Source organism: Malania oleifera, chromosome 9 (genome assembly GCF_029873635.1).
Source record: "Malania oleifera isolate guangnan ecotype guangnan chromosome 9, ASM2987363v1, whole genome shotgun sequence".
Classification (NCBI taxonomy): domain Eukaryota; kingdom Viridiplantae; phylum Streptophyta; class Magnoliopsida; order Santalales; family Ximeniaceae; genus Malania; species Malania oleifera.
The window spans coordinates 91,941,011-91,963,287 of NC_080425.1; the positions used below are offsets into that span (position 1 = coordinate 91,941,011).

The window sequence follows — 22,277 nt, forward strand, 5'->3', positions numbered from 1 at the left end:
AGAGAAGCCAAAAAATTGATCAATTTAATGGGCTTTGGTTGAGAGACAAAAGACAAGGTCCGCCGGAGGTGTGATTTGATGGTGCTTTCACCATACTTGTATCAATAGGAATGCTACAATTTTAAAAATCAATATCAATCAGTGCAATTAATATGGGACAGGGTGTTTTCCTGTCCTCTGGTGGTATTCAGCTTTTGGTGTCTTCAGAGGTTGTCATTAGGCAATATTCACAGCGATGGAAAGCTTTAGTAAGCCAATAGTTCTGCTTTCTTGTGTAATTTTGTTGTTTTCAATTTGTTTTGCACTTTATTGCTTATAAGAAACCTCATTCTCCTATTTTCATTTCTCTAATATTTTACACTAATGTAACTTTTGCTTCTTTTATTTTTTTAAAAGGTCTTTCCGTCCTCTCACATCACCACTGCTGGGGATGTGGCTCATATTTTGAGTGGAACGAATGCACCAGGAAAGCATCGTGAGATGAGGAACAAGAGAGAAGTTTGCAGGAAGGAAACCGTGGCTGGTTTATGCGACGGTTTAAGGGATAACCGCTGACGGTTTGAGTGTAATCGTCGACGGTTTCAGGCAGAATGAAGAAGGATTCTCTTGGCTACAAACCGTCGACAGTTACGCTCCCACACGTCATAAAATTTTGAATTGGAGATCGGTAGATTGGGAGATTTTGGAGGAATTTCATCTGGGGGATTGCCACAAAAGTGTTTTAGTTATAGTAGAGTCTTCTGTATGCATAGGATTAGTATATAATCATATTTTGTAACCCTAGTTTGATAAGCTTGATATAAGCTTCACTGTGATAGTGAAAAACAGTCGTTGCTCCTATGGACGTAGGCAAATTGCCAAACCACATCAATTCTTGTGTTGTGTTTGATTTATATCTTTCCTTTATTCATTGTGGTTGATTGTCAATTTTTGTATTTTTCATCGTTGAGTGCTTGCATTACTTGTTCCGGTTTGATTGGAGTGTGTGAGGTTTCCGTTGCGCATTCGCATCAACAATTAGTATCAAAGCCCAATTTTCAACAATTGGTATCGAAGCTATTGGTTCACACCGGTTGGGATCTCTTCAATGAAATTTGATGTTAACAAGTTCGATGGAATGGGAAATTTCAAGCTTTGGCAAAGGAGGGTGAAGGACTTGCTAGTGCAGCAAGGTATGGTAAAGGCACTATACGGAAAGAAGTCGGAAGGCATGGACGACACGAGTTGGAAGGAGTTGGAAGCGAGAGCTGTGTCCACTATTAGGTTATGTCTGGCCAATGACGTGTTGTATCACGTCATGGATGAGGAATCGCCAACAGCGGTTTGGCTGAAACTAGAGGGCCGATACATGTCCGGGTCATTTACAAACAAGTTGTACCTTAAGCAAAAACTATATTGGCTTAAGATGGTAGAGGGTTCAGATCTGACTCAGCACATCAACATATTCAATCAAATTGTTGGCCTAACAAGGCTTTCATATCTTGTTTTGATGGTAACATATAACAGATGGTTTAACTAATTTGTGTTCAAGTGACGAGATTTCAGGAACTCTAAAATGACAAGTTCAAAAAGATCAAGAAAGAATGATCTAAGATCACCAAGTGCTTAAAGTCATACTATATTTACAAAGTGATCAAGTGGAAGCTCAAGGGGACTCAAGATAGTTAAAAAAACAAATACAGCTCAAAAGAATGATCAAATTCAGGGAAAAAGAAAGGAGATTCATGAAGACTTCAAAGATCAAAAGAGTTTTTAAGTTCTAGGAAGCTTTATGTAAGTACTTTAACTCTAAATATCATTTTGGATGAGATGAAGCTCATTAGGGGATAAAATGGACTTAGAGACCTTATTTTAAAAACCCCGAAAAATATATTTTAGATGTAAGAAAGCAAGAAAGTCCAGAGTTTTGAAAACTGAACAGAAAAATAGATTTTTTGTTTGTCCAGACGACTGCAGTGAAAGCTTAGGCGCCTAAAGAATTTCCTCAGACGACTGAAGATTAATTACAAGCGCCTGAAGATTTTTTTGAAAGAATTCTGGAGAGGCAGTATAGCCTCGGGCGACTAAAGTTGGACCTTAGGCGTTTGACCCTGTTTTCAACAAAAAAAATAAAACAGTGGGTTGAAGGCTCAGGCGACTGAACCTATAGTTCAGGCAACCAAACCTCGATAACAGTCATATTTTTTAAATGTTTAGATTTCAAATTTAAATTACTTGTGCCCTAAATTTTCTAAAAACTTGGGGGACACTCCAAGTAATCTTGGGCATCACAAATTTGACTCTTACTAAGCCTATAAATACATGATTTATGAAATCAAATCACAACCAAGAATTAAAAAACATCTCTCAAAGCTCTCTTACTCTCAAAGCTTTCTTGCCTATTGAATCGCTACTAATCAACTGAGATTATTCTGAGTTACCGATTTCTTCTCTGAGCAAAAGTGTTGAGTTCATGACTCTTATCAAGAGAAGAATACTGGTGATATAATTCTTGAGCTTCATTCTTCATTCTTTTGATATTTTGATTGAAGTATATTAGTGATTTCATATTGTACTAACCAGCTCTATCTGAGAGCATTCTTTGTACACATATTTGATCTTCTTCTTGTAGTTTTTTACGATTCAAGGTTGTTTGGATCGTTGGACCAAGCGTGGGGTATCGCTTGGAGAGGGGGCTCTACCCTTAAGGAGGCTTGTAACGGTTTGTTCCGCCCGAAAAGGAACAATATAGTGGAAACCTTAGGTGGTATTGGCCTTAAGGCGAGGACGTAGGCTGGGGATAAGCCGAACCTCGTAAAAATCTTGGTCTTACTCTTAACCTTTCTCTTTATTTTCTGCATATATAAATTGTGTGGTGTGTATTCAAAGTGCAGGAAGCCAAAACCTAGATTGAGAAGACTTTTGACTTAACAAAGTATGTTGATCTTTGCGGAAATCTTAGTTGAAAGAAAGCAAACAAATTTCATTCTTAACAAGGCTTGAATCAAATATCCACAGGGCTATAACCAAATTCTACTTTGAGAGTTTGGAATCAACAAAAAGTATTGCAGCTTGTTTATTGTGTTTGTTTGGATTATTTGTTTGTTATTTGCTTGTGTTGAGATTGAGTGTGGTTTGTGGATTGGTTAAACACCTAAGCATTATTGTGTGATTGATAAATTAACAAAAACATTGTGAATTCATAAATAATTTATAAAGAAAATTTTAATAACCCAATTCACCCCCCCTCTTGGGACTATACCTTAACTTTCAATTGGTATCAGAGTCGTGTTATAACAAATCTTAAAACGAAGTTATATAAGGATCTAAATGGCACACGTAGGAGTAGCTCCCTTTGGAGAGGATCAATCCTCAACCAGACCACCAATCTTCTATAGACTCAATTATACATTTTGGAAACAACGAATGAGAGTTTATCTTCAAACCATGGATTGGAAAGTTTAGAAAGTTATCACACATGGTGACTTAATTCCTACAAAATTAGTAGATAGATGGAAAAGAAATTCCCAAGGAAGAAAAAGACATGACCGAAATTAACCATAAAATGTTACAAGTCAACTCTAGTGCTATAAACGCCTTATATTGTGCTCTTGATATAAATGAGTTTAATAGGGTCATGGCTTGCAAAACGGAAAAAGAAATTTGGGATAAACTTAAGGTAACCTATGAAGGTACTGTTGATGTTAGAGACAATAGAATTGACATGCTGACTAGTGAATACGAAGCTTTTAGGATGAATCTCACAAACATGTATACTAGGTTTACACATATCATAAACTCCTTAAACGCTTTAGGGAAAACTTATTCCACTTATGAGATGATACGTAAAATCCTTAGAGGTCTTCCACCTATTTGGGAACCAAAAGCCATAGCCATAACGGAAGGAAGAAATCTTAAAAACACCTCACTAGATGAACTCATAGGATCACTTCTCACTTATGAGATGACTATGAAAGAAAGGAACACTAAAAACAAAAATAAGAAATCTATAGCTCTTAAAGCATCTAAAGAAAGTTCAAGTGAAAAAGATGATGACACAAGTGAATTAGATGATGAAGAACTTGCATTTATCACTAAAAGACTTGGAAAATTCTTTAGAAGAAACAAGAAGTTCATTAGAAAATTTAGAGGTGCAAAAACTGAAAAAGGAGAAACGAGTAAAAAGGAAAACAAGAATAAAAATGATCCCCCTACTTGTTATCGTTGTAAAAAGGTTGGACATATAGTCCATAGCTCAAGAAAGAAAAGAAGAAGAAGAAGACCGCAACGAAAGTTACATGGGACGATACGAGCTCAAGTGCGTCAGAGAATGAATCAAGTGAACAAGAGATGACAAACATGTGCTTCATGGCACACAATGCTGAGGTAAATTCTTATTATAGTTCTATGGAAGAGTCTAGTGGAGAATCTAATAATAATTCATGTGAAAGTATGCCTTCTTACAAAGAAATTCAAGCTGAACTATTTAACTTACACAATAGGTTCATCAAACTATCTAAGAGAAACATAGCCTTAAAATAACAAAATGAGAATCTTAAGAATCAAGTGGAAAGTTCTAAATTGGTTGAAAAAGAAAAGGATTCTCACATTGATGATCTAATGAAGAAAATTAACAATGTCTCAAGAATTAGTGAAATTACAAGTGAATAATGATAGCAAGAAAGATCTAGAGATAAATGATCTCAAAAGTCAAATTGAAGATAAAGAAAAGATCATTTACAACTTTACTAGAGGAAAAGAGAATTTTGAGAAGATGGTTGGACAACAAAGGATGGCTAATAATAAAGAAGGAATAGGTTAAAATGGAATTACAAACCAAAGAAAGAAGAACTTATTCATGGGATACTTCGTAAAAGAAGCAAAACACTATGCAAGTACATCCTTTACAAATATACATGAGCATACTACTTGTTACTTGTGTAGGAATTAAGGACACAAAATGTTTAATTGTCCACTTAAGAAGAAATATGTCAAAGTTAAGAATGAGTGGAAAGTAAACACTAAAACTAGACATGATTTAAAAAGAAATAAGAAGGTTTGGATTCTAAAAGTAACACCATAAATCCTTCCTTGTAGGTATGCTTTAGGACTACTCCATCAAAAGAAAAATGGTACTTGGACAGCAGGTGTTCAAGACATATGATGAGAGATAGAACAAAATTCATGTCCCTAGTTAAAAAAATGGAGGATATGTGACCTTCGGTGACAATGCCAAAGGTAAAATCGTTGGTATAGGTAAAATTGGTAAAGAATCCTCACATACTATCGATGATGTTTTGTTAGTTGATGGACTAAAGCGTAATCTTTTAAGTATAAGTCAACTTAATGACAAAGGTCATGACATAATCTTTAAGAAAGATAAGTGTATAGTTCAAAATCCTAAAAATCATGAAATTCTATTCACAACCTATAGAATTAATAATGCGTATTGTATAAACCTTGAAAGTCTAATTTCTCAAGACGTAACATGCTTGGCTGCCATGAGTGAAGCCAGTTGGCTTTGGTATAGAAGACTAGGACATGCAAGCATGGATCTTCTATCAAAACTATCTAAGAAGAATTTAGTCAAAGGTTTACCTAATACAAAGTTCATTAAAGATAAAATTTGTGATGCTTGCCAACAAGAAAAACATATCAAGACAAGCTTTAAAAAGAAGAAACATATATCAACTAGTAGACCCTTAGAACTTATACATTTGGATTTGTTTGGTCCTACTAGAACTCAAAAGCATAGGAGGTAAGCAATACGCCTTTGTAATAGTTGATGACTATTCTAGGTTTATTTGGGTATTGTTTTTAGCCTCCAAAGATGAAGCCTGTAATATGTTGATAAATCTATGCAAGAAACTTCAAAATGAAAAAGGATATAATATTTCAAACATAAGAAGTGATCAAGGTAGAGAATTCAACAACAAAGATGTTAATTTTTGTAATGAACATGGAATTAGTCATAATTTTTCAACACCTAGAACTCCACAGCAAAATGAAGTTGTTGAAAGAAAGAATAGAACACTTCAAGAAATGGCAAGAACAAATGTTAAATGAACACAAAGTACCAAAATACTTTTGGGTTGAAGCGGTGAATACCGCATGCTACGTAATCAATAGAGTGTCAATAAGATCAAAATTAAATAAAACACCATATGAACTTTGGAAAGGAAGAAAGCATAACATCTCTTATTTTCATGTTTTTGGATGTAAATGTTATGTATTGAATGATTAAGATAACTTAGGGAAATTTGATGAAAAAGCTGATGAAGGGATATTCTTAAGATATTCATTAAAAAGTAATGCCTATAGGATATACAATAAAAGAACTATTACTATCTTGGAATCAGTTCATTAACTTTTGATGAAGAGAGTCCATTCAATAAAACAACAAAAGCTAAAGAAGTTCAAAATACTCAAAAATTAGAAGACTTAGAAATTGTAGAAGCAAAAGAAGAAGAAAATGAAGAAAAATCAAATAATGATGATGTTGAAAACACTGAATTACCAAAAGAATGGTAATATATAAGAAATCACCCAAAAGAACAATAATAGGAGAACCATCAAGAGGAATAACTACAAGATCCTCTTTGAAAAATTTATGCAATCACTATGCCTTCTTATCTCAAAATGAACCAAATAATGTAGAAGAAGCTTTAAATGATGATTCATGGATAATTGTCATGCAAGAAGAATTAAACCAATTTAAAAGAAATAAAATATGAAAATTAGTTCCTAGACCCGATGACCACTCAATAATTGAAACTAAATGAGTATTTAGGAATAAAAATGATGAAAATGGAATTGTAGTTAGAAATAAAGCTAGACTTATAGCTAAAGGTATAACCAAGAAGAAGGGATAGACTTTGATGAAACATTTGCTCCCGTAGATAGAACGGAAGCAATTAGGATGCTCTTAGCCTATGCATCTCATAAAGAATTTAAATTATATCAAATGGATGTAAAGAGTGCCTTTTTAAATGATTATATTAATGAAGAAGTATATAAAGAACAACCTCCGGGCTTTGAAGATAAACAAAAACCTGAATATGTGTACAAACAAACTAAGGCCCTATATGATTTGAAACAAGCCCCTAGGGCTTGGTATGAAAGACTTAGTAGATTCCTACAAGATAAAGTGTTTTCTAGAGGTAAGGTTGATAGTACTTTGTTTATCAAATCTAAGAAAGATTACTTGCTCATAATCCAAATTTATGTAGATGATATTATTTTTGGTGCAACAAATGATAATCTATGTAAAGAATTTGTCAAATGTATGCAAGAAGAATTTGAAATGAGCATGATGGGTGAGTTGAACTACTTCCTAAGATTACAAATTAAACAAGCTAAAAAGGGAACCTTCATAAGTCAATCCAAATATATAAAAGACATGCTTAAGAAATTCAATATGGAAAGTAGTAACCCATTGGGACACCCATGAGTACTTCAATAAGCCTCGACAAAGATGAAAAAGGGAAACCGATAGATATGAAATACTATAAAGGTATGATCGGAAGTTTACTATATCTATCGGCAAGTAGGTCCGATATAATGTTTAGCATTTGCATGTGTGCATGTTTTCAATCAGCACCTAAAGAATCACATCAAATAGCTATTAAAAGAATTATAAGATACTTAATAGGAACAATGGACTTAGGTCTTTGGTATCCTAAGGACACCGGATTTGAAATGATTAGCTATTCGGATGCCACCTACGCAAGGTGTAAGATAGATAGAAAAAGTACTAGCGGGACTTGTCACTTTCTAGGACAATCCCTAGTATCTTGCTTTTCTAAGAAACAAAACTCCGTAGCCTTATCCACAGCTAAGGCTGAGTATGCTGCAGCTGGGAGTTGTTGTGCACAAACCCTATACATGCACTTGTAAAAATAAACAACCTAATCCAGTAAAGAAATTCAAAAGACACTTAAAAAAAAAATCACTAGTTCACTGCAACAATGGCATGATCCATACATTTTTTTATAGGAAAAAAGAAGAAACTTCAATAAAGAGAAGAGAAAGTACAAAACGGTGCATAAGAGATCCTCCTTATAATATACAGGAACAAAAAAAAGAATTATCAGAGCAGCACTGCCCTCCAATCAGTCTGAAAAAAGACAATGCTCTGAAAGAACCAGCTGCAAAAGCCTACAAAGAGGCCAAATGCTGGATCCTATCCTAAGGCGTAGACAAGACATCTTATTTCCCATGAATATATGTGCATTTTGCCCTAATCCAATCCCCAAAAAAAACAGCAAGAAGCCCATGCCTCCACAATGCCGGACCATCTCTACTCCTCCCAAAGCCTGAAAATTAGATGGCCAATAGATCCTACACCGACTCCAAAGACGCAAATAGTCCAAATGAATTATCCCACATGCTCCACAAAAAGGAATACTGAAGGAACAAATGAGAGACAGATTCTAAACTCTCAAAACATAAAGAACAAATACACAGAGATAAAGCCTTAAAAGGCATCCTATTTTGTAACAGATTGTTAGTGTTAACTCTGTTAAAAATAACTAACAAAAGGAAAGCCTTAATTTAGAGGGAACTTTGGCCTTTCAAATAGTATAGAGAAATGGGAAATACATGTTTGTAGATTCAAATGCTCAAAAAAGGGATCAGCGATAGTACTCCCCAAGAATCTAGAGCCTACGACCAATAGACCGTCCTGGAGGAAGGACAACTCTTCTCCAACGAACATAACAAGGAGGGGAGCTCCAATACCTCCCTATCATTAAGTGACCTATGAAAATGAAAATCCCAATAGACTTCATCTCCATTTGAAACAAAGAATGAAGAAATAGTATCATACAATGAGGACAGCCTATGGAAATGAGAAAAAGAAGTGCAAAAAACAGAATCACTGACACAAATGTCTTCCCAAAACTGAATGCGTGTCGCAATGCTAGCTTTAAATTTAAATCACAAAAAAAAAAAAAAAATAGCTATAGAAACCAAACTAAACTACATCAGGCAGTCTCAGAGCACAAGCCTAAAAAACTAGCTTTAGAATTCCTAAAACACGTGATCAATTGATGTCCATCTATCACGCAGGATGCAGCATTCAAGTTGAAATTGTATCATGCTCCTAGTGTTCTTCTTTATCTAGATTTTAGAAAGATCTCTCATCATTTGTTTTTTCTTCAAATTCTTACTAATAATATTCTATGAACAGTTTTTGAATTCATTCAATGAAGAAAGCAGTAGTGTAGTTCAGTCCAGCCACTCAATTTTCTGTTAAAATTGACTACATAAATCAGCACATTAAATACGAAAACACCTTAAAATCTTGGTAACAATGAGAATCCATTCACAGTTCTAAAGAAAAAGGAAAAGTTAAAGACTCCAGTAGTTCATGTCAATAAAATGACATACGCAGAAACCAATCACTTATAGAAAAGGAATAACCACAAGTTTAAAACATGAGTTAAAATTCAAATATTTCAACTGAAATGCTTCTAAATGTAAAATGAAAAGAAAATGCAGTATACATAAATGACAAGAATGAGTTAACCTGCAAAGAATATATCCAATAGGATGCCATGCAAGGTCCCACACACTGTTATCATGCGCATTGGGAATTTCAACCTGAGGAGTTTCGTGCCTGTGCATCAGAATATTTTCTCAGTTGTCACTAGAAAAACAAAAAGTCTATGTGAAATACTCCAAACTTGCAGCAAGAACAACCACATTCAACATAAAATAGAGTATGGAAAATTGTAACTCAGTTGGGATCTATGAAGATTTAAACTATTTTTAAATTACAGATTTTGTTGTACCCAAAAGAAAAAGATTTTAGTTAGAATCTTCGGCAGAAATAAGCAAATGATCTTGCAGATGTATTCAAGTAACTAAATCTTTCACAATAAATGACTAAATCTCATGCCTGGACCTACATTTTCTAGGGAAAAAAAAAATCAATCTGTTTAATTCATAATATGAGCATAAGCACAAATATACTCTTGAAAGATAAGCAGATATCGGGACGTCAAATTGCCAATATCTATCTCGTTCTAAATATCTTCAGAATTCCTCCATTTGAAAGTATATTTAAATCAAAGGAAAAGAATTTCTTAGGCTATCGAATGATACATAATGCAACACAGTTAAATCAAGATATTATATGTATATCAGATTGCACCACAAATCCCAATATTAGAGATACAATTCAATTAAGGCGGAATGCTGCAATACATGAGGCTCAATTTTTTTTGGGGGGGAAAGAAAAAGAAATTCATTAACAGGGGAGGAGAATGTATAAGGGGCAGAGGAAAAGAAATCCTCTCAAAAAGGCCTAATTTTACAAAACAAAAATGAATTATCTCAGATAATGTAAAGCATTAATTTTAGTCATGATTTGATAGATTTAGACAAAAACAACCGTAAAATTAAATTGACAAGCTGATAACCACATTCTAGCATGTACAAGCTTATTTGTTGCTCTCTCTATCTTTCTTGCTTTATCATAATCAGGCTATCTAATATCATATTCATCTTTTTTTCCTCGTATCCTCATCACCATCGTTTAAACAAGGTGAGGTGGAAGTGACAAAAATAGTGGATGAACAAAATTATATAGTGGATCATTTATTAAACTGTGCTGATCTCGTCACAGGCAGATCTTTGACCACAGAAAATCCCTAAAGAATAATCTGATAAATCGAACCGTAAAAACGGATACCATAAGAATTCTTAATCAAATTACGACTCCCAATATTAGAATTGGGCAATTGATGCATTGATCCTTGGGGCGTTAATGTTTGCGGATAAATGGAAATTTTATTGGTAAGAAGACCCTTTCAATTGTAGCCAATTTCTTATTTCAAAAAGTTCAAAAAAAAAAATAAAAATAGAAGAAAAAGTCCAAATCAAATTTTTATATGAGAAAAAAAAAGGAGAATCCCATGACCCAAGAACAACAACCACATGCGTCTTAGATTGAGGACAATTTGATCACATTTTAGTGTTATATAAATTCTTCATAAATTATAGACATCGAAATAAAAATGAGAAGTTATAAGCCTAAGTGAACAAAATGCAAGCACGCTCAATACGACCCAAATCAGAAAGACCTATACATTCGAAGCTAAAAAAAAGGAAAAAAAATTCCACCAAAAAGAAAGCACTCAGGCCTAACAAATTCATTCTTTAGAAGTATCCAAAATCCCAAACAAGTTATACTTCTTGAGCAATCTAAGTTCTTTTACCAAGGATAACTATGGTGGTCAATTTTAATAGCTTTAATGGAGAAAATGAGAAACAAATGAGAAAAAATGATAGGCAGTTTATTACAATATTAAGGTTTCACTAAGTTGAACAAGGATATTATGCTCAACAAAGCCAAGTTGTACATCAACTAGCTAAATTGAACTCTGGTTTCACACTTCTACCAATCCCCTTTCAATTATGATACATTCCAGCTGAAAGTTTAAACAACGAAAACTTTGAGCCATGTTCCTTGCTTAAAAATAAAAAATAAAAAAACAGAAGTCTCGCTCAATTCTGTCATATTGTGGAACTTCAATAAGAGCCAACTTATCTCAATTTTTTTCTCCTCTCTCCTTTCTTCTTTTTATTGTGCACCATCACTTGCAAAAGCAAAATAGAACCAAATACTGAAAACTTCTCAAAATTGTTACTTAAAGTCCACAATCTATATCTTCATTTTCCAGTGAATCATTCTCAGATCTTTTTAACTCCAAGTCAAATACATGCATCCTAGTTTATGATTTATATGCTCTTCCTTTTTTGTAAATCATTCTCAAATCTTCTTAACTCCAATAAGTAGATCCAAACTTGTCAAATCTCCATGACTTCAATAAATATTTCACAGATTTCCTTATTGTGTATATGTTTTTTTTTGTCTCCAGAACATTTTATAATAAGTTCTTGCATATCAGTGACGCTGCACTTTATTTGCACAAATCACACATTTCACGTAACTTTTTCCTATTTCATTTTTTCGTTTTGAGTTAAAACCAAAGGAGTGCTTACTAGTAAACCAGCTTTTTGAAATGATTTTGAAAAGATAATAATAAAGGACAATGCAAGAAGAAAATCAGCTCTCCTTTGTCAGATTAATATTTTATTGTCCCTGTTCCTCTTACGGGCAATTTCCTATTAGGATAAAGGACCATTAAGACAAAATCCCTCTGTTCCTTATTTACTGCCATTGCCGTTCAAAGGTTACATTTTTTGTAACTTTATTTTATATTTAGGATTTCTTAATTGGACCGAATATCCATGACTTGCTGGGTGAGTCTTTATCCCATATCGATAATAAAGCATACAAAGGGCAATGAATCTTTGACCCCCACCCCCCTCCCAAAGGCATAGCATCCATAAGAGCTGCTACTAGTTACTGTAGCTATTTAGTGTTGCTGCTGTGTTAATGCTGCGCTGGTAAGCATGAATAATGCAAGAGATAGCAATGATAGTATGGTCATTGTTATGAACTTGGCATATATTACATATAGAGGGAGAGATCTATCATTGTAATTAGGTACTTCCAATTTACCCAATTCTTCAACATGGTATCAGAGCATAATCCTAAGACCTAAACCCTAATTGAAACAGCCACTGTCAAACTGAAACCTAAACCCTAAATCCACTGCATCTCTACCATCATAGGAGAATTGCCAGCACCAATGTAGGCCTGAGAAGTAGCCAGCTACTGCCAAAGAACACAGAAAGTGCCGGAAAATTCTTGAATGTCAATGCTGTTTCAAAATCAACCCCAGATTTAGCCACAGAACCTGCCAATCTATCATCTGTGAAATTTCATAGCCGGAAAAGGTCCCACGTGCCCCAAATGTCAGCCAGGAGCAGGCACCTCCACTGCCATGGGTCAGAGAGCAAGAGGTTTTTGAGCACTATTTTTCTTTTTTCGCTCCCATTTCCTTACAAGTGGCTTAAATACTTCCATACTCCATAGTATCAAGTTGTTTGTCACGTACTTTGTTCAAAGATCCAACCGTTTCAATCATCCACTCATGGCACTTTGTTAATGGTTGTTTTGTACCATTAGGGTTGTGTGTTAGTTTCTTGGGGCTGTGGCAGGGTTATGCTAGTTTGCTTGTGATTTGTTCAAGGTCATTACAATCGTTCACCTTCTTCGTGGTTGATCCAACCATTGCTCCCATTTCCTTACAAGTGCCTTAAATACTTCCATAATCCATAATATCAAGTCATTTATCATGTATTTTTGTTCAACGATCCAACCGTTTCAATCATGCACCCATGGCACTTTGCTAATGGTTGTGTGAGAGTTTCTTGGGGCTGTGGCAGGGTTATGCTAGTTTGGTTGTGATTTGTTCAAGGTCATTTCAGTTGTTCACCTTTTTCATGGTTGATCCAGCCTGTTCACTGTTGGTCCCATTTATGAGTGTTGGATGGATACCACAAACACTAAAAGTATATTATTCCTTGTGAGCTTCTGGTTTGCACCCATAGTTGAGGCAATATGTGTCTTGGGATGGAGTCCACAAGTCCAAAAAGTATGCTTACCTCATCAGTCACTCATTCACCATTGGTGAGCAAGGTAGTCAACTATCTCAGAGGAGTACTCAAGGTTCTTGCAGGCATCCTACGAGCATCTCATCACATTGCATCATTCACTCAAAAAAGTAATCCTACAGCCTGCATGTCATCCGGTATCTCTCCTGCTAGTCCTAGGGTTTTTGATTCTGCTATGACAAAATACAATGCATTTACCCAACTACTTTAATGCTCTCCAGTACTCTAAAAATCTACCTCAAGTTACCCTCGCTGGTGGGTCCATTACTACAATTAATGGGATAAGATCCATGAATCCTACTCTCACAATCTCTCTTCCATTTTGCACACTCCTATTTAGTAAGATTACAGAGTTGCTAAGTTGTTTGGTACATTCTTGATTTTGTTGTTATTTAGGACCTGAAGACAAGGAGGAGATTGGCCCCAGATGTGAAGTTGGTGGGGTTTACTACTTTGAATTGCTCACTCCTCCTGCCGTTTTGTGCCTACACCACTTCAAATCCATTGTCACCTCAGCCATCCTTCCTCAGACAAGTTAAAACAACTAGTTCCTACTTTGAGTTATGTGTTTAATATTGAATACATGGTTTAAAATAAAGGTAGTGCGTAGCGTAGCGTAACGCAACATTAACGAGTGTAGCAGGAAGCAGTAGTAGCAGAAGTTACATAATTGGAAGCAGGTGTAACAACCATGATTTTTTTTTTTTTTTCCAAACACACACAATCTTATGGATATTGATTTACTTGCATGAGTTAAGCTCTTAAAGCTTCTTAAAGTGAGTTTAAGTGTATTTTGGATCCTTTAGTTCAACTTACTAGCATTATTTAGTTGGGGCAATAAATTTTACATTTGTTCTAAACAATTATTGATATAAAAATTATATTACAGATATATATATATACCTAGTTCCCTTTCTCATTAATCATCGGTGTGATAAAATTAATATAAAAAAAAAATGATTGTACATACCACTAATCTATTAGGCACATAAGACATACAAATAATACCATAAATTAGACAAGTTCTATTATTTTATTCATTAAAGTAATACAAATCTAATAAATTTAAACCAACAATTTATATTCTATAACTATAACCTAACCTTCAAATTATAATATATAATCATAAATTTATTATTAAATAAAAAATTTAACAAGTTGAACACAATAATAACTAGTAAGAAAATAAAGTTGAAGTTGGAAAACAAAAAAAGGAAACATTACATTATTAATATTATCAAAATAAATGTTTCTTTTTTTAGCAAAATAGTGTTCATATCAAATTGTTAATTAATGCATCTCTTGTGAATATTAATAGAAATAAATAATTTTCACATCATTATCATCCTCATTATAATCCCCCCCCCCCCCCCCAACTTTACATAGCTTATCAAGAATGATTTATGAAAAGGAAAAAATAAAAAAGAGAAGTATATGTGTGTGTGTGTACACGTATTACCATAAGTGTTGTAGCGGCATAGTTGTTTAGAATCTTACGATTCACAATTCGATTCATATCAATTCCCCACCAAATCGATTCCAATCTTACTAGTGAATCTAAAAACAACTGAATCGTTGCTGAATCTATCAATTCACCTTGTGAATCTAGTGAATCAATCCAAATCTATCGATTCACACGACTCTAGGCCTGTTGTATCCTAACAAGCCCAGTTGATCTAAAACCTATCTTTGTTTAATTGCTTTTTTTTCCACCATGATTAGCTTCCATTACTCGTCTATGTCATTTTTTTGTGCTAAAAAAAGGAGAAAACTTTAGGTCTCATATTGCTCTCACAAAACCATTCTTCACACTTGGAGTATAGTGCTCTGCCATTGAGAATAAGGGGCAGAACACACATCGGTTAAGGTGTTACATATAAGTAGGTAAGATTCAAAAGCTGTTTTTTTTAGTATTTTGTTCAATTATTATCCTTTTTAAAAGCCAACTATTTTTTTCTTTTTAATCAAGAAAGAATATCCATGAAATGTTTTTTCAATTGTTGATAAACACCAAAGCACCTGTGAGGAGTTAGTTATTGTTTCTGGCATGAAAAGGGGAAATAAGGATTTAATAGCCCTTAATCTAATAGAGAAAAACGCTCTCGATTGGGTAAATTGGCGGAAAAGGATTCATGTAGCTGACCCCACTTAGTGGGACCTACAGCTTCTTCTTGTTGTTGATAAACACCAAAAGTTCAGTTTTTTAATTATTTCTTCTCAATTCCTTCGCTTAAACAGCATAATGGTCATTTTTTTAATAAATATTTCTTGACTCATTCCCTTACTTTTTAATTGTCAAGGGAAAGCATACACATGAAATGTGATTTTCTTTATCGTCTAAGTGTAAATGTATTGTATGAATTTGCTTCTTGTTTATACATCAATATATGCATGTTATTTAGAATTGATTATGGAACTTTGTACTGAATCGTACGATTCGATTCGATTCTTGATTCACAATTCCCAAAATTGGAATTTCAAATCTCAATTTGACAACTATGTGTAGCGGTTACGTAACGACCATAGCTATCTGTAACAACTGTTACATAACGATAGTTGTCCCACTGTCCATAATGGCTGCTACAACTGTGAATTCACTTCCCAGCAATTTAGTAGTGACCTAAAAACAATTCATAGCGATGTAATGGTTGCAGTCGCTATCAAGACCATGTTCGAAAGCGATTGTTGTCAATTGCGAAACCATCATTGTCTCCCCTTTGCTTCCGAACCAATAAACATGTGTTCAACCCTTTCATGTTAGTCCATTCCTATATTTGGAGTCCTAGTCGCGTCACGCCAAAATTGGGGTTATAAAGATGACTTGGTTGTATTTAATGAAAGATTGATCTAAGTAGTTTAATATCTTTTGTGCCTTCTATTCTCAAATAAGGACTCAATTTGACATATGAGTCAAGATACTTTGTACTAATAATGCTAAGGAGTACTTTGTACCCAATTCACCTATTTGACTAACTTTGACATGACCCCTTAGTCAACCTTGTGCCCATACTTGACAACCAAATGGAATTGAAAAGTCAAAAAATTCTCGAAATCACTTGTATCTATCGTATCAAATGAATGTCTCCAAGAATTTGTTGAGCGGTGCCATGCACACTACTTGCTCATTCATTGATAAAATGTCAACCCTTGTCCTTGGGGGTAAAATCCCATATTCAATTATCTTTCCAAAGATTCCTTTGCTCTCACCTCCTCGTTGTATATTTGGTCGTGTATCCTTTGTCGATCAGTTAATTATAGGACTGGATAAGTTGGATTCTCGTGCTATCAAGTGTATTTTACTAGGTTACCCTTGTACTCAAAAGGAATATCGATGTCATATCCCTAATTTACATTGAGTCTACACCATGCAACTCTACTTCCTTGAGTCCTATTAGTCTTGATGAGTCCCTTCCTCTGCCTAGCCTTTTAGATCTTAATCTATTATCTTTTTCAGATCCTTGTGTATTATCTAGTCTGAGTCCTTCTTGTCGCTCATATCATATTGCAAGTGCACACACAACAATGACTCAAAGGAGGAGAATGTTCTCCGGATTCTACTTCTACGCCCCCTAATCCCTCATCCAATGTTCCTATTTCCCAAAATGTTGACCTTCCTATTATTGTTCAAAAAGGTCACTTGTACTTAGCATCCATTATTCAATTTGTTTGCTGTGATTTCTCATCACCCTTAAACTATTATTTTATTGTTGTCTTTTGTTGCTCTTTCAAAATTTGTTTCTAAAGTCTTATCCCAATCAAGGTGGTGGACAGCAATGAATGAGGAGATGCGTGTGTTACAAGATAATGATACTTGAAAACTGGTAACTTCTCCTCCTAATAAGTTTGTGGTTGGTTGTTCCTGGGTGTATACCATGAAAGTCAATCTAGATGGTTCCATGGCTCGCTTAGAGGCCCACCTTGTTGCTAAGGGATAGAAAGGTATTGTTTAAATTACTCCCTCCCAACACATTCTCCCCAACAACCAAACTTGTCTACGTTTGATTGTTCATTTTTGTAGCCACTGTGTACCATTGGCCTCTGCATCAGTTGGATGTGAAGAATGTCTTCTTACATGGTGACCTTCAAAAGGAGGTTTATATGGAGCAACCACATGGGTTTGTTGCTCAAGGGGTGTCATAATTATTGTGCTGACTCAAGAAATCTTTTATTGCCTCAGGCAGCCTCCCAAAGCATGGTTTGGTCACTTCAATGTTGTAGCACTTGAGTTGAGTCTTCAGCAGTGCACAATAGATCACTCGACCCAATATATTTTTCATAACAAGTGTAGGGAGATAGTTTCTTGATTCTCCAAGAACGATTCACTAGGATGCAGTCATTTGTATCTTAAGATACCTCACAAGGTGCACCTAGGAGAGGGCTCTTATATCAAGATCATGGGTAACATTTATGTTCGAGGATACATAGATACATGCTGGGTCACCTTCCAAATAGAATATCCATAATTGGGTATTGCATTTTTATTGGTGGCAACTTGGTATCTTGGATAAGAAACAAATTGTGGTGGCCCAATTGAGCCATGCATCAAAGTATGAAGCCATGACCCACACTATATATGACATTATTTGGCTAAAGAACACTTCAAGATGAACTTGGTTTTTCCACATTCTCGGCCGATAGAGTTGATGTGTGACAATCAAGTTGCTATTCCTATTGCCTACAATCGACAAAATACATTGAAGTTGATTGTCACTTGTTCAAGAGAAACTTGTGGAGAAGCTCATTACAATGACTCAACTTGTTGATATATTCACTAAAGCCTTAGGGGGTGCTTGGGTTAATCTATTTGTAACATGCTAGAAGCATATGATTGAGCTTGAGGGGAAGTATTACTAGTTGCTGCAATTATTTAGTATTACTGCAGTGTTATTGCTGTAGTAAGCATGAGTTAGTGTGAGGGTTAGTAAGGGTATATGGTTATTGTTATGTACTTGGCATATATTATAAATTGAGGGAGATACCTATCATTGTGAATAGATCTTCCAATTTACCCAATTCTTCAACAAGAGGCCCTCTCCATTAGTGCCCAATACAGCAACACCTAGAGGACCTAGACGTCTATTAGGCCCTCTAGGACCTTACCATGGACAGTGTGACTTCAGGCTCTGACTCAACAGATTGACTCATACGCTTAACCACTATGCCAGCAATAATCCTAAGCCATACCACCAAAAAAGACCAGACCTAGAACCAGCTATCCCACCAAACAATATGGGACTTGGCCTCAACCACTAGGCAACACATTGGCAGGTGTCATTCCTAACAACATTAAAGAGCACCTTTATATTTGCTTCAAATCCAAGGACTAGATTATAGATACTCATTAATGTTAGCACATAAAATCCAATTAAGAATCTGAAGTCCCAAACACTGCAAGAATGTAAACTATATGTTTAAAAAGAAAGAAATCAACTTCAATCCAATTTGAATTTCATACTACATTATCTCTAATCAATTGTGCCAATGATTATTCTCTTTGCAAAGTGATCACCAACAAACTACAGGGAGTAGTACATGAAAACCCATAAAATAAAATAAAATAAAATAAATTGGAGAAATGAAAACGACAGACAAGGGAAAAAGATATAGTGCAATCAATAGAAAAGGTGCTCTGAATAAGGAATAGTGGATTACCCAACAAGCCAGTGGAAAATAGACCCATCAAAACTTCCACTCACAAAATATTCTTCATGAAATGGATGCCAAGCCAATGCTAGCAAAAAGAAAAACAACACATGTGACATAAGCACCATCTTCACACAAATCACGCCACAGGAGGCATTGATGTATGAAATATTAGCATTTATATAACATGAAAGTGATATTTGTATTTGGTCAACTGCAAATATATAAAGACGAACTGGAATTTCCAGCATGCATACAATACAGCATTTATCTCATTTGGTGACAAAACCAAATAAATAAAGTATAATGAAGGAACATCACAACTGGAGTTCTTATCTCCCTCCCCCATACCCTTAAAAAAAAGGAAAAAAAAAATACAATTGGAGCATTTAATCCACAACTATACTTGAGCATAGGCCGAGCTGCACTGAATTTGGGCCGCTCCTAAGAAATGATATTAAGTGGAATTGGCTTTGCCCAAGCCCACCCAGGCCTGACCACTCAGCCCAAGTCCACCTAAAAAGTTAAAAGTGCCAAGGCCTGTCCATATGGGCCTCAGCAAGAGGCAAAGGGAAAGAAAAACATATTGGACTAGGTGCACACCAGGACACAAGGCCAAGGATCAATTCCCGTGAAGTGCTACTTCAAGAGGGTGGGGAGTTGTTATTTATAAAATATCCTCCACATCTCTCTTTTCTTGAAAGGAGAATCCAATAATCGGCCCACTTCAAATAGTCAGGCCCAATAGTTAAGACCACCTCCAGAGTGGCAACAGAGAGGGATCACTCTAGGCTCTTTGAGCAGCAGTAAGATTCCAATCCAACATGTGGCAAGGCAACATGCAAGTTTGCAAGGCTCTGAAGATGGATCTTTTTCAAAATGGTGGCTGGGAATCGAAGCAAGTTGCTGATAAGATTATGTCACAGTGTGAGAGGGGCAGGAAGTGGGTGGAATCTTAAAATAGACTTGATAATAGATCAGTTTTTTTTTTTCCTTTTGGCGGAGTCAGAAAAGCCATAATTAGTGTCTATAGCAGCTGGATTCCAATTGTAGGTTCATTGATAATGTGACCATGCGTGATAAAGAGATTAAAGATTCGAAAGTACATGAGAGGAATGTTCTTGAGTGATGAGATGCTAAAAAAAGTGCCTGAAGAGATTAATTAATTCTGATGTAAGGACAGCTAAATCTTTAGAAAGGAAAGAGAGGATTCTATCTTCATTCTTGTGGAGAGTCCAATGGAGGTGAAAGTGGCATAAGATGAGAAGGTGGGGGGGGAGGGAGTAGAGGTTTAAAAGAATTAAGGTGAAGCTTGTGAAGACAATAATAATTCTAATAGTACGCTCACATGTGATGACGGATTGTTTCTGGATGAATTTTGCCAAGAATTATGAAACAACTCTGATCCATCGAATGTATTGGGTGATATTTGTCACGTGTTTAACCATGATAAAAGGTCTAGAAGGTGTTCCTCTCTTTGGAAATGAGGGGTTGGATAAAAAAAAAAAAATCAGGTGAATGATAACAAACAGGATGATATTTAGCCTCCCCCTGCATCTTCTGTGAAGGATGTTAGTATAAAGGATATGAACGTTCAACAACTGAAGGAGAAGATGAGATTATGGTTGTCTGATGCTGGAGGCAATAAGGATTGGCTGGAAGGTGGTAAGAGTAAGACAACAAAAGGTCTACATGAACTAGCTAATTTACAGTGCTCAATTAATTATGACGGGAAAGGGTTGAAAAGGGGATTTTTGTCTTAGTTGTGTTATATTTTCATTTTATTTTCTTTTCTACTTTCTTTTGGTTTTTGCATGAGAACTTCTTGTTCTCCAGATGATTGTAGTTTCTCTTCCTCCCTATTAACAAAATTTCTTTTGTAATCAAAAAATTATAGTGAAGTTGCATTTAAATTTAATTAAAACATTTACATGTATGCAGCATAAGTGAAGACATAATAAATAGTCAGCAAATATTTATGTTCCCATCTCACATAAGGCATGAATGAACATAAGATTGTCACAAACCAGTCACATCCTTCCGATGTCCACGGAAAGATTCAAGCTCCTTCATAGTCCGTATGTCATAAAGCTGCATATTCATAGTGAAACATCCACATAATCATTCAGCAATAGAAGAAAAAGGATCCAACCCAAAACCCATTCAAATTGAACAAAAGCTTCATACAAAAACAAAAAAGGGTCACCTTGATGATTTGATCTTTCGAAGCAGTTAGCACCCAATTGCCATTTTGATTCCATTTGACACAAAGCACAGTATTTTTGTGGCCATGGCTGCAAAACCATGCATGAATTCTCAAAAGAAATCAACAAATAAACAAAAAAGTTTGGCCTTTGAAACACTGCACTCACAATGAACAAAGCTCCCTCCCTGTTTTAGCATCCCAAAGTTTCACAAGATTGTCTTTCCCACCTATGAAGCACCAGAAAAAATGGCAATGAGTATGGCAGCCATGACTTACAAGAAGATTTAACAAAGAAGTTCCCAAGACAGTTACAAATTACACACCTGAAACTAATAAAGACTTTGTGGGGTGCCAGTCAACACTCTTCACATCCCAGCCATGGCCTGCCTGAGTTCAAATCACATATGAAAACTCTTAGATTATTTCATACATGCTTAAAGCATATGAAACACAAACTAACGCAGATATAAATCCTCTTATATTGTAAAGTATGCCTCTAAATGGATTAAATGCTAAATACTTAACAAGATTCGAGTTCAAAAAAACAATTTTAGGATCATAGTTTGTACTTGAATTTACGAATTGTTCCATCCAAATTCAAAAAATTCAACCATATATTCCAGAAGCCTAAATGCAAACCAGATATGAAATTGTAACTTCTTTATAATTTCCAAGAAACACCATTTTATTCTCTTAAAATATGCTTATAAAGTTCTAAAAAATCTCTCATCCTAATCATGTTAGATCAGATTTTTGGAACTCAGACTAGTTAAACCTAGACCCAAGTTCAACCTGACCGCAATCGGGTATCTTGTGATCAAATCCAGAAATGGATTATTTCTGATCACCCATGTCATTCACTGCACTATTTTCAGGGACATGGGAAAGAAGAGTTTTCCAACAGATAATAATTATATAT

General features: G+C 35.1%; 1 protein-coding gene across 1 annotated transcript in view; it reads right to left on the bottom strand.

Annotated features, from left to right (window-relative positions):
• Window positions 1-22,277, bottom strand: part of LOC131163914 (flowering time control protein FY) — a 47,290-nt gene that overhangs the window by 7,730 nt on the left and 17,283 nt on the right. Inside the window, exons 9-14 of the mRNA XM_058120738.1 lie at window positions 21,682-21,741; window positions 21,525-21,585; window positions 21,359-21,446; window positions 21,180-21,243; window positions 19,162-19,240; window positions 9,509-9,598 (exon numbers count right to left, since the gene is read on the bottom strand). Coding sequence (XP_057976721.1) covers window positions 9,509-9,598; window positions 19,162-19,240; window positions 21,180-21,243; window positions 21,359-21,446; window positions 21,525-21,585; window positions 21,682-21,741 — 442 coding nt within the window. The remainder of the gene's footprint in view (window positions 1-9,508; window positions 9,599-19,161; window positions 19,241-21,179; window positions 21,244-21,358; window positions 21,447-21,524; window positions 21,586-21,681; window positions 21,742-22,277) is intronic.